Source organism: Temnothorax longispinosus, chromosome 2 (assembly GCF_030848805.1).
Source record: "Temnothorax longispinosus isolate EJ_2023e chromosome 2, Tlon_JGU_v1, whole genome shotgun sequence".
NCBI classification, from domain to species: Eukaryota; Metazoa; Arthropoda; class Insecta; order Hymenoptera; family Formicidae; genus Temnothorax; species Temnothorax longispinosus.
In genome coordinates, this window is record NC_092359.1 from 18,239,290 (window position 1) to 18,255,398 (window position 16,109).

Here is a 16,109-nt window from a genome sequence, read left to right on the forward strand (position 1 = left end):
CGCGACTGCGACGAAATCCAAAATTCTTATGTCGAAATTCGTTCTAGTCAATTATAATTGCTATCCAAAAACTTATCGCAGATATCGACAATAACGCGAAACACGAAACGTCGCGCATTCAGTGAGAAATAAACAAAGTTCCCAAGCTGCTGTTCAACGAGTGGTTGTTTAACGAGAGTTGTAATAACACATAATTTTTTACCGCGAGACCAGTGCGAGATATTCTGCTCTTTTTTCGGATAATCTTAACACGGATTACGTACCCGGAGGCTGTGATTAACGGCATCATCTCGGTTTTGTAAACGCCATCTGTTCTTCGGTGGTCTCCGTTTAACGTCAGATATTCGCGACGGCCGTGGAATTTCTTCGGGCAGCCTCATTAATTCCCGGTTCGCCTTTCTTTTTCCACGGCTGGACACGGAAACTTGGAATGAAAGGATGCTCTTTCATTCGCCGCACGTAAAAGACGGGATTCGCAAAAAATCCGCGTGAAATAAGTTGTACCACAGTTATGAGAAAGTTTACCGCGATTCTTCACACCGTTCTTAAAAAATTGTCATTTAATATTTTTCCTCCGTGAGTCACGGATCTCATTAGAGATTCTCGTTGCTCGAAACATCTCCGTCATGGTCGAAAATCAGTTCGGAAATGGAGATGCAAGGCTCTTTTTTACTCGCTAATTCAAATGAAATTTCATTCGTCTTGGAATTATCGATAGATGTAATAACCGATGAAAAAAAATATATTATATAAATCCCTACGCGCTATCGACTCATCGTTCTGTTTGACTGTCTCTTCGTTCTTTTCAATCGCGCATGAATAAAACTTTCTCTCGTCGGATAGCGGGCGAACGCGATCGCGGGATCGACGAGTCCCATCGCGACGAGATACCGTTGACAGAAAGAAGTCCCCACTGTCCGGGGATTAAAGACCGGCACCGCCGTTTAATTTCCGCTCCATCAAAACATGCGGCGAGGGTCGAAAAGAGAGACCGAGAGACCGAGAGGGGAGGAGGAATCGTTAATGAGTCCTCCCAGCCGAATGTAACGAAAGTGCGCGGCTTTTGAATTGCAGATTTCTTCGCCGGTGGATCGTGAACGAACTGTGACGATCCCCCCGGTTTAAAGTCGCCCGGGGGAAAAATATCACAGACCGCCACGCGAGATTACAGACGCGAGACGATTTATCAGATTGTTTTACGTTACTCGCAGCGAGAACATTACTCCACCGAGACTTCGAGACGAGAGACTTCGTCGTGATTGAATCTTAAGTCGTGTGTGGACAATTCTTTCCGAACAAACTTGCTCTCTTGATGATAAAAGAGGAAAACCTACTGTATTATTCGATAATCCGTTGTTACATTTACGAAATATGTTTAATTTAGCGATCTCAGATGATCTGCGTGGATTCATCACATGTCGCGTGTTTGCGACGCTATCGCAGCATCTGACGCGTATATGAAAAACACCAATGCCATCGACAATGCATATAGGCGCTTCTTATCCCGATCTTGCCGAGCCATAAATAGGCGCGGTGGCATCGATTAATCGATTCAGGCTCTCTTTCTCTCTTTCTCTTTATTTCTTTTTCAATTTATCTTTTTACCACGCTGAAGCTTCCGAGTTCTGAGCTGTCAGAAGTCAGAACGCGGTTTCGTGTAGTTTTCGTCTCGAGACAACATGTCCCGCCCCGAAAAAAAGAGCGTCGTCGACGCGTCGAGGTCGCCGAGATGTCAAGGTTCACTTTCGTTGAAGCGTTAGATAATGTCACGATGGCCGTGTCGCTTTCACGCGTGACACTCGCGAGAACTTTAGCGGCATCGTCGGATAAGGGAAGACCGCGGAAAAAACCGTCCGCACAAAGGATATTATTGACGCAAAGGATATTATTCGCGAGCTCGCTGGAAATTGCGACAGGAAAGTGGGAAGACAGATCTGTCCCTCGTCCTTACGCGTAGGCACTTGGAGAAGCATCTGCATGGACAATATTGATGACCGATATCGATGAGCGCGCGCGGTTTCTCGAACGGTTCAGAAGGACGGTTTTCATCGTCGGAGAATAGCCGTCGATGAGAATAGCGCGGCGAGAAGACCGGAGTTGATGGAAAATGTTAGGAATTTAATTCAGCTTACATACGCGAATATCCATTTTATTCGGGAAATCCAAAAAAAAAAAGGAGGGGAAAAAACGAAAAAGGCGATACCGTACAAAAGCGCGCCGGATCTATCATACATATACGTGTATCACACACGTATCGTTTTGTTTAACTTTGGTATTCATTGAAATTTCCACCGTGGAAAGTGATGGTTCACGGCGCGCGGCACGCATCGAGGATTTATGAGCAAACGGGTCAAACCCCACAACACACAACGCTCCAGATGATGCTAGGGTGAGAAAAGGGCTGGAAGAAACCATTGGCCACAAAGACGTTATTAATACGAGCTCGCATGCAAGCGCGCGCAACCATGTAATTCAAACTGGAAATTACTCGGAGCTACTCCGACCCTCCCCATTCCGCACGGCACAAGTCGCACCTTTCGAACGAATGTCCAATGTCCAATGTCATGTCTCATTACGGAAAAATAAACAACTTGATCTCACGTGTCAAATTATAATTGGCGATCCTGTATTTTACAAACGTATAACGAGATGCAAATAAAAAATTAAGAGTGCATTAAAATTCAATAAAATTCAATATCTGCACGAAATATCTTCGTGCTATCGGTATAACGTAAAATGAGGAGAATTCGAGGTAAGGTACATTGTGACACAATGTTCGTTATTTCAATTTATAATTCGATCTGTTCGACTTGTTCACTTGCATGATCAGCCAGGCGGTCTTCATGGAAGATTAAACGAGCGAGTATCAACCAGCGGATTGACATTCCAGCAGGTTCATGCGCTGACATTTTAATTAATTATCGTAGAGCAGTCGCGCAGAGGAGAGAGAGAAAGAGAGAGAGAGAGAGAGAGAGAGAGAGAGAGAGAGAGAGAGAGAGAGAGAGAGAGCAGAGAGCTGTCGGAATCAAAGATCTCGGTAGTTCACAAAGGCCACGAGAGCGAGAACGGTGGCTCGATTGCCCGGTCGTGATTGCAAGTGCATTTTTATCTGGAGAATAACGGAGTAATCTGCGCTGGCATTTCGTGAAAACGCTTTATTAGAATTTCGCAGCGCCGCGCCGTTCCGACAAGTCATTCCAAGTGCCCCCTCGTCTCGCGCGCACGAAACGTTTTAGCCAGTGTTAAATAAATCAAGCGCAAAATAATCTCTCGCATTTTATCTAATGCCCTTACTGTTCGTGCCGCAAGTAAGTATATCTGCGGGCGAGCGCGCACGCCTGTTTTCTCGAGAAAGACATTTTCGTAGATCCCCCGTTAGGTTCGGTTTACGGTAAAAATATCGCGAGCGAGACCTCGAAAATTCAAGACACGATTTACCGTGACGGCCGCTTCTATCAATATTTATCCATGGAAGCTTTTATGCATGGGCGGCTGTCCCAGATAAATCTAAAAGAAGTAAAGCGACCGGGATCGACCTCCATTGAGGATCTCTTCCGCGAAATCGTGCCGCATCATCCGTTTTGCGACCGCGTGGATTCGAGGGTCATTCCGTATAGTGTTGTGTCACACGTTCGCCGTTCTCCTCGCGTCGACGGCGATCGGAAAAGCGCCCCTTTTTTCTCTCCGTCGCGACACGGAGTTCGAATGTGTAAGGGCCAGCGCACAAACATTGCCGTAACGTCTTACGCCTTACGTGAGAATATTGCGTTACGCGACACGCAAGCCAATCTTACGGCAACGCACAAAGAAGAACGTAACGTAATTAGTCTTATCTTACGTTACATTACGCTTTTCTTCGTGCGTTGCCGTTAAGATTGGCTTGCGTGTCGCGTAACGCAAGATTCTCACGTAAGGCGTAAGACGCTACGGCAATGTTCGTGCGCTGGCTCTAAGAAATCAAATGAAACCGGCATCCGGGACGGCGATCGTTAACATTCACGAGCGAGTACGGCTCGTAAATCATTTTGACAAATGCGCCGGTCGCCGGACGATAAATCGCGGGGGAATTTTTAATCCGCGAAACGAGCGGAAGAAAGGATTAGGTAGGCGGAGAGAGAAATGCGCGGGCGGAAGGTAGGTAGCGAAGAAAATGGAGTTCCCCGAAGTGGGAATAGCCCCCGGCCGAAAATAAGTTTTCACGGAGCAGCGTGATGCGCGAAGGGGTGGATAGAATGAGTCATATACGATTATATTCGCTGCCCGTTTTTTTCCCTTCCTTTTCAACGTCTCTCGCTTCCGTTGTTGAATAAGAGACTCGCAGGGAATAACATTCATACATCAAATATACCTTTGTGTTTTAATTATCCGTATTATTTATAAGTTGCATTAATTTATGAATAAATCGCAAATTGCGTATAAAATTATATGAAATATAAATTATGTAAATTTTCTCCGCTGAATATTCTCGAGCTGCGACCCATCGCGAATTCCGATCACGGGGAAATAAGCGATACTCATCAAAACCCACTTATGTATGTTCAAAATAACGGGCAAAATTAATTCTGCTAATAAATCTCGCGGGGATTGATAAATAAATAAATGTTAAACGTTCGCGGCCGCATGCGCGATATGCAGCCGAGCAGCAACGTACATAGCTAACGATGCCGCTTGATTGAATTATTACGTGAGTCATGCAACGTCCTACGGCCCGTGCGAGACAGAAAACCAATATAAAATGTACGTCAAAACAGACGAGGTTGACGGTGGCGCGATAGAAATTAACTTACAAGAATTTGCGGCACGAAAGACGAGGAACGTCGTAACTTATTGCACTCCCCCGCGGGCTCTATATAAATTAAGACCTTTACCTTCGCGAAGTGCATATACGCTTTCATGAAGCTTATTCACCTATAACGCGGCAAACGTGCCGGCACACGTTTCTTCCCTCGACACCGGCATCACGGAAATATCAAATTCTTCAAGAAACATGACGTGTACTAACGCCCGCGTAATCAAAGAGTAAATCCTTACATTACGCTAAGTATAGCCTGCGAAACGGCGTCTGGTATATATATAATAAAAAGTTCGCGAAAGTATTTCTTCGATATTCACGAAGTTTCACCAACAAAATCGAAATCTAACGTGGCAAGTGTATAGTGACTCTTGATCTTGTATCTTAATGCGAAAAAAATTTCGATCATTCCTTATATTTCTTAATGTATTTGAGATTCATCGAAGTTGAACGCAGTAGAAGCTGTTACGCGTTTAATGGGCAATTAGCCCATTTATATTTGTATAAATATTCTATTGTTAAAAACTAGGAAAAAACCGCAAAACTAGAAACGAGTCCCACATCGAAAAAAACTCGCGTCTTTAATCGAAAAATCTGTTGTGCAACGTCGGGAAGCGACAGCCGGGGCCATTATTTTTCAATTTTACGCCGCTTCGACGTGCAAAACAGCGTCTTACGGTGTTGACAAGTAGGACGGCGTTGTTGCGGGGAAAAATGGCTGCCCCGGGAGAAGACGCGACAACAAAAAGATCGTCGCGCCGTGTGGTTCCGCAAGACGGCGAGAAGTATCTGAAAATTCTCGCCCGGAAGTTTTATCAAGTTTTCGTCCCGCTGGAAGCGGATTCGTGGGACGAAGACGAAAGCGGAGTCCGCGGGCGAGGGCGGCGATGCGATCGAGGTTGAAAAGGGTCACCACGAGAATGCTGCTCTTTCATTGCAAACCCTCCCCCTCGAACGCATCGCGGGGCTCCGCCGTGCCTTCGTTAATACGTGCGCTGCGAGCGACGCGATGAATTATTGTCGTCCACCTTCTGCGCGATCCCGGATCTCCTATCGCTGTGGGGTCACGTCCCCGAGATATCTCTGCAATAATTTCGCGGGGTCTCAAGATATTACGTGTCAGTGTAAATAGCTTTTGCATTTGAGATAAGAGCGACGAACGAAGGCCGAATTCCGAGACTCCGGGATGTTAAGATTTATCTTAATATTTAAATCTCGATGATACATTTCTCTCATTACGCTCCGCATCGTAATTGTCTTCTAGTCTTCTTGCCGTTTGTGCTATGAAAGGAATGCCAAGCTCTTAACATTTAATTTCCGTAATATACCTCTCTTGATTTATTACGCTTTACATATGTATCTTAAAATGTCTAATCTCCCTTTGCTCTTAACCTTTGTGTTTTAATTATCATATTTGGCAATAATAATGCCATTCGTGATCGAAGCGAGCTACAGTTATATTTTTACAAAATCGATATCACGAAGCTGCTACTTAAGCTTCCCTATAATCAATCAAATCAGGTGTCTTCAACACTCTCGCAATCGCTACCTCTGAGACATCGGCAAAATACGGCTCATTATCCAAGCATTACTGGATTTAGCTGCACGATATTAAAGTCTCATTAAGCGGCACATGGCCACCAAGAGGACAGCTCGAGAGAGTGAGATCGGAAAAGAGAGAGGAAGAGACAGAGAGAGAGAGAGAGACAGAGAGGGAGAGAGAGAGGGGATAAATGGTGCGAAAATGGCAAACGCAGATGTCGGAAGCTTTATCAGGACTTTCGTACGCACGCCGGAGTTTTCGGAGCTCGTGAGTTCAATATCCAAAATTAAGCGGAAATTACTTAAGCTAATAGGTCAGTATCGAGCCATTACCGTGACGTAAAGCCGAAACTACGTGTTTGATTTTCCGTGCTTCAGTTTCGTCCGTCCAGCCGTTCCGCTTGCGGGGAAACGTCTTCGAATCGTATAATGTAAATTATTTCATCAACAGCTGTGCTTGTTCGGTTAAGAGGATTTTGAAGAACACTATTCCGAGGTAAATGCAAAACAAGTGAGAAAAGTTTGCCTCTCGATATTTCGTATGCTCGATACTGTATGACAGTGGTCTACATTTGAACTAGGTCGCGGGCGTTCCAGGCGGAATTGAACTCTTCGTCTCGATGCATTACTTCCGGCTTGCCGGTGAAGTTTTAAGACGTATACGATTTGTCGATACGTCAGCGGGGGCTATACTTTTTAACGCGCGGTTGATTCATACGAAATATTCGCCGCAACACATTTCGCGAGGATTAATAAATTTTTAAAGTTTTATGTAACTGGCTCGATGCGTTTTATCGAATTTAATGTGGCAATTTTTAACGCGCCCATTTGAAAGCTAAATATTTTAAATACCTTAAATAAATATTAGAATCAAAAGCCTTGCGATCCAAGCTTAGGTCTTTGACAGCCTTATATTAGTTACTGTGTATACATATATGTCTATATATATACATAGGGTTCAAACCCTGGCTAAGGTAATATTTTTCGCAATAAATTTTCTTTACAGTTATTAGATAATTAAATCGAGTCGATTTAATTCCGGGGAGGGAAGGGTTTTTAATTCCAACAATTACTGTGTTTTAAGTCCGACAAGTAATCGGCGCGCAGTATGTTGGAAAAATTATATGTATATACATATATAGACATATATGTATACAGTAACTAATATAAGGCTGTCAAAGACCTAAGCTTGGATCGCAAGGCTTTTGATTCTAATTGATTGTATATCGTTACGATCCTATTTCTCTTATTATTAAATAAATATGTTAAATAAATATAAGTTATAGCAACATTTGGCCGTGTACATGACAATATTATCTTTTTATATTTATTTCTTATGGTATAGAGATATTATGAGATCGACGTTAAATTAGTCGATTATTATTAGGCTCGCTGTGTTGGATATGTTGGCTACATTAGCTACATACATCAGATGCATGTTCTTACGTCACCGTGAACTGACGGGCGTCATCGACAGGATTACAATAGCAAACACGTATGATGATAAAATGCATATATAACCGCGATCGAACCTGTTATTCTACGTGAGCTAACAAAGTGTCACGAAAATAGATGACGATATATGAATATCGAGGGCTCGACAAACTCATGATTATGGAAGACCTTTGGGAGCGCTGGGCCCCTCGTACCCGCCAAATAGTCGAGCTAAATTTATACTGGCCAACGTGGATGAGCTCATTTAAATGCTTCCTCTAAAAGCCATCACGCTCTCTCTGTGTGTGCGCAAAATGACTGCGTCTCTAACTCGTGAATGGAAGGACTGAAGGGACATTCAATCACGCTCGTAAACGGTCGTTTTCTGCATTCGCTTGACTTCCACGATCTTTCGTGACTGATCCGTCGCGTTGTACCATCCGCAATGGCGACACGATGCATTCCTAGACTCAGCTCGAATTCGCGATTTATTTATTTCTTCTATTAACAGCGGAGACTATTCTCCAAGATTGACGCTGCTTCTTTTCAGTCGCTCGTAAAGAAGATGTCTTGTTCTCTTAGATAAACGGCAGCAGTACAAGCGAGCGAGCATTTGCTTGTGGACGGAAATGAACGCAATTCATTTGATGCTCAAAAACAAGCGATGGAAAACGCCGAGAGATATTTTCTCTCAACAAAATTCCACACATCGGTAATCGGGTCTAGATTTACTTCGACTGTTTGCATTCACGAATTGATAAACCGACGTATCGCCGTTGAATTATGAGGCAACTTCGAGGCTCGCGGTGATGATAAGTCATGTCGTCGACTATCCGATAGCCAGCCGTAGGATCGTAGCTATATGCATGGCGATGATGTTCTAATTTCACCGAACAGTGGTCCCGATTTCCCTCGCCAACAACGAGGCTGACGTTCGGTGCATTCCGTCCGTCGAAGGATTAACGGCTGTCACAGATCCGACGTCGGTCCCAACTGCTGATCTTCTCCGGGAAGAGACCGGAGGATTCGCGGTTTTCGCCGGTTAGAACTTCGCGAGTCGTAAAACGCAAATATAGCTTGAAGAGATGGGAGGACGCGGTGGCGCTCGCCACAGAGTTACTTAACATCGAACTTGCGCGATAACGCGGAACGGTTACGTCCGGGAGGGAAGAGAGTGTTTATCCGCGTTGTCGGGAAAATATCGAAAAAGGTAAGAAAGTGGTATCTACGTTTATTCCGAATGACGGTCTCATTGTCAGTGGACGCGTCATCCTGCCGATTCTTCTTGTTTTTCCTCCGGCGACGTCAATCTGACGAACGAGTGGCTGTAAACGCTCTCGAAAATAAGATTGATACAAAGCCGTAAACATAAAGGAATAATAAGAATTATGAGACAGAAAGAGAGAGAGAGAGAGAGAGAGAGAGAGAGAGAAAGAGAGAGAGAGAGAAAGAGAGAGAGAAAGAAAGAAAGAAAGAAAGAAGGAGGGCAGAAAACCGCGCGATGACATTATCAGGGAAATGTTTTCAAGAAGACAACCACCGCTTCTTCTCCTTTGTCCGCGCTTTCGCTGCATCTAGAGACGCGACGGGGGTGGTATTAGCAAACGCCTCGCAAACAATGTTAACGTTTACAACAGGAAACAGCGTTTCATCCAGCCGCCTACGTTGCGTAGCAAGAGTTTAATAAATGTGGATACAATGCGAGCCGATATTCATTATTCGTTGCGTCGAGAATATTTCTCCATTGATCTCCAACGATATAACTCCAATAAATTTTCGGTTTCATCGATTTCAAAGCGTTACGTTAAGCGCTTGTCTAAAGACGTCATTTTCTCGTAATCGAAATTTCGACAAGGCAATCGCGAAATCGTCGAGGCTGACCTTGTAATCATTATCGAACGGATGAACGCGAACAGTAGGAGGATGCATGGACCGCGAGAAATCATTATCGAACGGATGAACGCGATCCGCGGAGGATGCATGGACTGCGAGAAATCACGACGCGCGCGATATGGCAACGGCAATGAGTCAGATTATGCAGCTGCTTCCCGGCCGGACTCGATAAGGGTAATGTATGGCGTGATAGGCATTAACGTACATCGCAATAATTTCATGACTTCCGCGATCAATTCTCGACGAGGGACTCGTGAACGTCGAGATATCGGATCGTGCGAACGGGGGAGAGGTGGACGGTCGAAATTTCGGCCCAAGTCGGGGACTCGTTACAGCTTACAAATTGAGGTCATTGTCGACGCGCGCGGTTTTCCATTTTCTTATCTTTTTTTTCTTTGGTTTCACTTTACACCGACCTTCGATGCGCCATGTACCTTCTCGTCAGGATTAACAGCGTCGAACGCGCGGCACAAAAGAAACGGGTCGCGGCAATTCGGTCAAATGTATCTTTCCCCCCCGACCTATTTTTTCGAGGCTCCGTGTTTTTGACTTCGAGATACGCGACTATCCAACATGGACATTTCGATTGCTTGCAACGGTACGCGATACCGAAGGGACACAAAGTTTCCAAAGGCGCGTAATAGTAAACATCGCGAGCGAAACCCCGGCCCACATCGACATTTTATCAGATACAAACGTATCCCAGTTTTGCCGGGGTTTCCTATATATGCACCGCCTTTCTGGGACTCGAAAAAGCTACGCTCGAACGGGCGCGTATTCGAGATCTATCGACGGTCGTGTAATAACACAGAGAGACTCGTGCGTCAGGGGATGAAAAATATAGTACTGTACTGATATTCAAGCGCTTCACTCCGAAGAGAGGAAGATAGAGTACGCGTAAGAATTATCCTATCTAAATACAAGCGGAAGTAAACAATTGTGTCGCGGCGGGAGTGGCTCCCGGGACGGCAATTGCGAGCGCTGGTGAGGATTAGAATCGGATTTAGCGGCGCCCTTTTGTAATCCTTCAACGCGCGGATGCTCGAAGCAATAAAGCGACGGTTGCGCACCTTGTATACTTACGGCACCATATCGCTTTACTGTTCCAAATGAATAGGGTGGGCTTCTGGGCGCGGGTGACACTCCGGATTACCCAGCTTCCCGGGACGGAAGTTCGCGCGCGCGAGAGAGAGAGAGAGAGTACAGCGACTCCATATTCATCGCTCTATTAAATGATGTGCCCGCGCAAAAACGGGCCTCCATTACGTGATTGCCTCCAAGAGGCTCGATTCATTCAGATCGTGATTAACAGCTTGCCTATTCTATCGCGATCGGTCACATTTGTTTTTCTTTGCTCATATAATCTCGAAATAAAATTTGAAGTTAATTGAAGAGAAAGGCTATAGGCAGTAGGCATATTACCTTAAACCTTAGTTAATTTTAATTAATTTCCTTCGTCGCGATAATAGTCTTAACGTTGCGTATCATCAGTTGGACTTGAAAATTCCCGCTTCTTCAGAAATGTAGAAAGTTCTGCGTAAACACGCCTAATCTACGCTGACCTTTATCAAGCAGGAAGAAACTACAACGCGGCGTTTTGTGCAATCTCAAAAGATCCGACTTCCCTCGCACTGCAATCCAACAGCATAATTATGTTGACCTTTAAGATAGATTTCATCGTTGGATCTCATATGCCGCAAGCAGATGTAATACTTGGGAAAAGTCAGTTCATCAGCAAGATTACACTATTACTGCGGAATTGGGCCGCTAGATACCGGATGTATATACATATAGCGCAGAACGTCCTTCCCGAAATCCCAATTTCATTCGAGGGGCGAGGGGGAGAGGGAAGCTATAATCTGCGCAAAACGCCCATCGATATATGCATGTAACTGTGTGCGCATAATCGTCCGGTACAGGACATTGCAGATTGACGACAGGGGAAATATGAGTGTCCAAATGTGTATCTCCATCAATAATTAAACCCATTTTAGAATAATTCTTGATTACTGCAGCAACTCAAAAATATATAACCGTCGACCATTTATCGCGAATATTATCGCGAACGCGACTCGCAACTTTTTTATCACATCGCTTATGACGGCAGACAGTTTCGCCGAGTTGAAAAACATATTTCGCAATCGACGTAAAGTCGTAAAAACTTCTTACTTACATGCGTAATAATCATGCATATCTACATGGCAACCTATATCTTCCGCTAGCAAACAGTTCTCTCGGCCCGCATTCCCCCACGGAATTCACGGTGGTATCGCTTACGGTGAGGCGTTGGGCAGTCGAAAATTAAATTAGTCGCGATCGCCAGCGTCCGGCCGTGCGTTGATTTCAGATACGAATATTCGATGTCGCTCGTTATCGAGCAAGCCGAGTCGTGTCGATAAGTGTCGACACAATTTCGTTCTTGGCAAATTCGCCCCCTTAACGAACCGTCGCCATTGTTCTCGTTAAAATGTCGTGTAACAGGAAACTGTGTAACCCCGAGGAAGCCACCGCCTTAACTATCCAGTGGACACACAGAATGTCCAAGAAAACTATATGTATTACAAACGGAAACGTGTCCCGATTGTGTCATTAACTAAAAAACAGTCTTCAATTATTAATTAAATAGAAAAGAGGAGAAAAGAAGAATCTTCTCATCTGGATTGGAGGCAACTAAATTTATTCGCGAGACAGTTTTTATGACGTTTTTATATCTTTCGCGATAATTAATATTTAAAAAATCGATCTCTCAATTGCGCGAGCACTTATTGCACTTACATAAAAAACCGTATAGCATTACTAAACGGCAAGTAACATGCGATACGTAAAATCGCGTTAATTGTACACTTGCCGACTTTTAATTAAGCAATCTCTTGATAACTCCGCGAAATGACGATTAGTTGCTATTGATATAATGTCTTTTATTTTATCGAACAGTTAACATGTAACAACAAGAGGTACAAACTGGGAGCTTGACGTTATTCTCGACAATATTGTTGTTTTTACTGCTTGCAATTCTACGAAACCGTTGGTACCGAAAAGCTGTTGAACATTTTAAGACATCATAAACCTGATTCTTCATTCTTTGGCTGCGGTCCACTTGACGCTACAAATGCTTCGAAGCATTCCTCTTCTCTTTCCTTTCAATGAAGAAAGAAGGAGAAGAAGAACGTTTCAAAGCATTTGTAGCGTCAAGTGGACCGCAGACTTTGTTCCCCACTGGTATCTAATAAATACATTGCATATGCATCACGATTCCTGAAGAAATTCAGAGCACGCAGTTTCGGGCACCCCTCCACCCCCCAAACTTTCATAAACGCAGCACACCCTAACACATTTTCAAACCCGCAAATCAACCCGCGCATATGGTTTTGTTGTAACGTTAATTCCGCGGGGATCTTCGTCGAAATTGATTTCCCCGTGGATTATATCTCGTTTCTTTAAAAACGGAACGATTTTTTATTCTGACGCAACACTCACCGATGCAGACGACGAGCGCCACGGCGAGAATCGGCGGGAAAGCTCTCGAGGACGAAAGCATGCTGCGGCTCTCAGCGAAAGAACGGGACGAGGATAAGCCACCCACGGCAGGGACGAAGAGTCACTCAGCCACTTTAGAGCGTCCACGCGGAGACCGAACGTCGGACTGACGGCGCCAACCGGAAGGGGCGGGACCGAAAGACAGCGAAGACGGTGAACCCGCGCGCGAAAAACGAAGGACGAAAGGAAAAAGGCACTGCGTGCACCGCGACCCGCTCGTTGATCACTGGTAATCCCGCGGATACGTGGTCCACACCCTCGATTAGCACCGAGGATCGATCTCGATCCCCCACTGGATACGGATCTGGGACGCGAACGATTTGCCTCTTCCTCTTCCAAGATATTCCTCAACAATGTTGCCCTCGCGTAAACAATCGGCGCGGCACATCCGCGCTCTCCTCGCTTTGCTCCTTTTTTTTTTTGCCCCCCTCTTTCGGTGCCCCCGCGCGATATTAATCGACAGCGAGCGCGCGGTCGCGGGTGGTACCCCCGATTCCGGGGTGGGTGAGGCAAGTGGGGGCGGAAGGGTGGCTTTTTACAGGGAGACGCGTCCTACCACCGGTACGTCTGTTGCGGCGCCAACATCGGACTGACTTTCTCTACGTTACGGCCGCTCTGCAGCAGTGGCGGCGCGCCGCGCCGTTCCGCGCCGGACCGCGTCGTCGCGCGGGGTACAACCTGCGTCACGTGTGCGCCCGTGGGCGTGCTCCGGATGCAGCGGATCCGCCGACGCCGATGCGAGGGAACTGGAGAACGCGTTCGCGGACCCCCCGGCGAAGCGGATGGACCCTCAGGTCAGGAGAGTCGGCTCGACGCGACGCGACGCGTGTCGCGCGATCAGTCTTTACTTACTATATATTCACAGAAACTTCTCAACATCACGGCGACGAGCAACGTATCACCGTCGTTTTCTGTGATGTATCGTCACTGTCACTTGACTCCTGAAACATTCGGATCGGTGTTCGACTTCGATTCGGATGCGAAAATTCCTTTCGTAGCAGCGCTCTACATTCCAACTTGCAGCGGTTTTATAGTGCTGAAAGGATGAAGTGTTTAATCGAATCGCTTTATTTTTTCAGTAATCAGTGAAAGCGTTATTCTCACCGAAGAAATCCGGCTTATGAGGAAAATCAACTTTTTGAGAAAAACCCATTTAAAGTTTAGCAATATAATGCTTTGGGATTTATAGGACTTTAGTCAGACTTTAGTCCAAGATACTGGCAACGCTGAATGCGTATGCGGTGCAAATTAAATTTGTATTTGTCTTACAATAAATTTAAAGTTTAATATTCTTTCCTTTGTTTATCTCTTCTAAATAAACAGAGAAATTAAATGAGAAAAGTAATGTAATATAAGAGATATATAAGAGAAAATAATATAAAATCCTCTTTCTCTAAAACTCGACTTCTCAATTTTAAAAATAACGACCTCGGACTAGATTTAGTGTAAAATAAATGGTTGGTAGATATTAGAATTGTCAAAACGCGTAAAAAGTCCAAAAATTTATAAGTCAGAGAACAGGTATATATCTTTCAACAAAGATACTGGTAAATAAAATAATAAAAGTTCAATCAATATTCTGTATCGATCAATATTCTGGCGCGATTTATCGAGACAGACATCATGTTGCTCATCGTTACTTGCCTCTGGACAAGAGTTTTAATGAAATAACTCATTATTGTTACTTTCATCGCGGGAACAATAAAGCTCGTAGCAAGCCGATACACAATTAGAAAATTTATTCATTGAAGTACGATAAAAATTTTTTAATTAAGAGAAACACTCGCGTCTCGAAAAAACACTCAACTTTCCGTTTTCAAAGAGGTCCACTCCGAGAAATGTTTGCCCGGAACAGAATTACACGACGCCATAAATACAAACTACGGCGCGAAATAAAGAAGGTCGGCGGGGGAAAAACTATGGAAACGACTTCCTGGGGTAAATTATATTCTTCCGTACGAGAGGACGCATCTCGTCCGCTGTCCTTCAACTGAAGCTGTAAACGCGTTTCGCGTTCCTCATCACGCACCGCAGCGCGTACGACGGTTTACATATATCGAGTTATTGCAGTATGTATTCGTCCCGTATAGTTATCGGGCAGTGTATACAATGTGTGCGCGTGCATATAATGCGGCAGCAACATAGTGCCATGTGGCATCAATCATAGGATTTCCTGCAGGTGAAAGGCCAGTCAGTTGCCTCTGCGCGAATTCGCACCCACCCCTTCTCCCGTCTTTCTGTCTCTCTCTCTCTCTCTCTCTCTCTCTCTCTCTCTCTCTCTCTCTCTCTCTCTCTCTCTCTCTCTCTCTCTCTCTTTCACCCCCGCTTTCTATCTCTCGTTGTTTTCCAGATTCAACCGTCCCTATCGAAATTCGGCAGGTTTTGAGTCTTGAAAAAAACGGAAATGGAGAATGACAAGTATAACGGAAATGACAAGAAAGAGAGATTGGATTTTTATTCAAATACAGTATAATATATTTGTGAGGAAAAAAAAATTTTTTGAATAAGAGAATATCTATGGAAGGTTTGCATGAATAAAAAGTAAAAAGTTTATGTGAATCAAATATTGTGTCAACAATATTAATTTATTAAATCTTATTATTAATTTTCGAGAGAAGTGATAATTTTTTAAGCTGCAAAAAATATACTTAAACAATAGATGTATATAATTTTTATTACATTTGTATATATTATTTATATACGCAGAGAATAAAAGCGAGTCATTTTTAAAAAGTGCAAACGCTCATATTACTTCTCCATGGCATATCACGTTATTTCGATTGCATATACACGAACGTATAACGTTCCATCGTAAAAAATATAATACTGCAGTGTCATTAATATCGTTTTGACTGTTCCATCAAAAATTTTTCAGTTTTAAAATTTTACGAGCGATTTGGCTTATCTCCGA

General features: G+C 44.3%; 1 protein-coding gene across 1 annotated transcript in view; it reads right to left on the reverse strand.

Moving 5' to 3' along the window:
- LOC139808555 (uncharacterized) overlaps positions 1 to 13,828 on the reverse strand; it is a 70,219-nt gene extending 56,391 nt beyond the window's left edge. The window contains exon 1 of the mRNA XM_071770664.1: positions 13,139 to 13,828. Within this exon, the coding sequence (XP_071626765.1) occupies positions 13,139 to 13,199 (61 nt within the window). The 5' untranslated portion in view covers positions 13,200 to 13,828. The remainder of the gene's footprint in view (positions 1 to 13,138) is intronic.
- Positions 13,829 to 16,109: the final 2,281 nt, after the last annotated feature.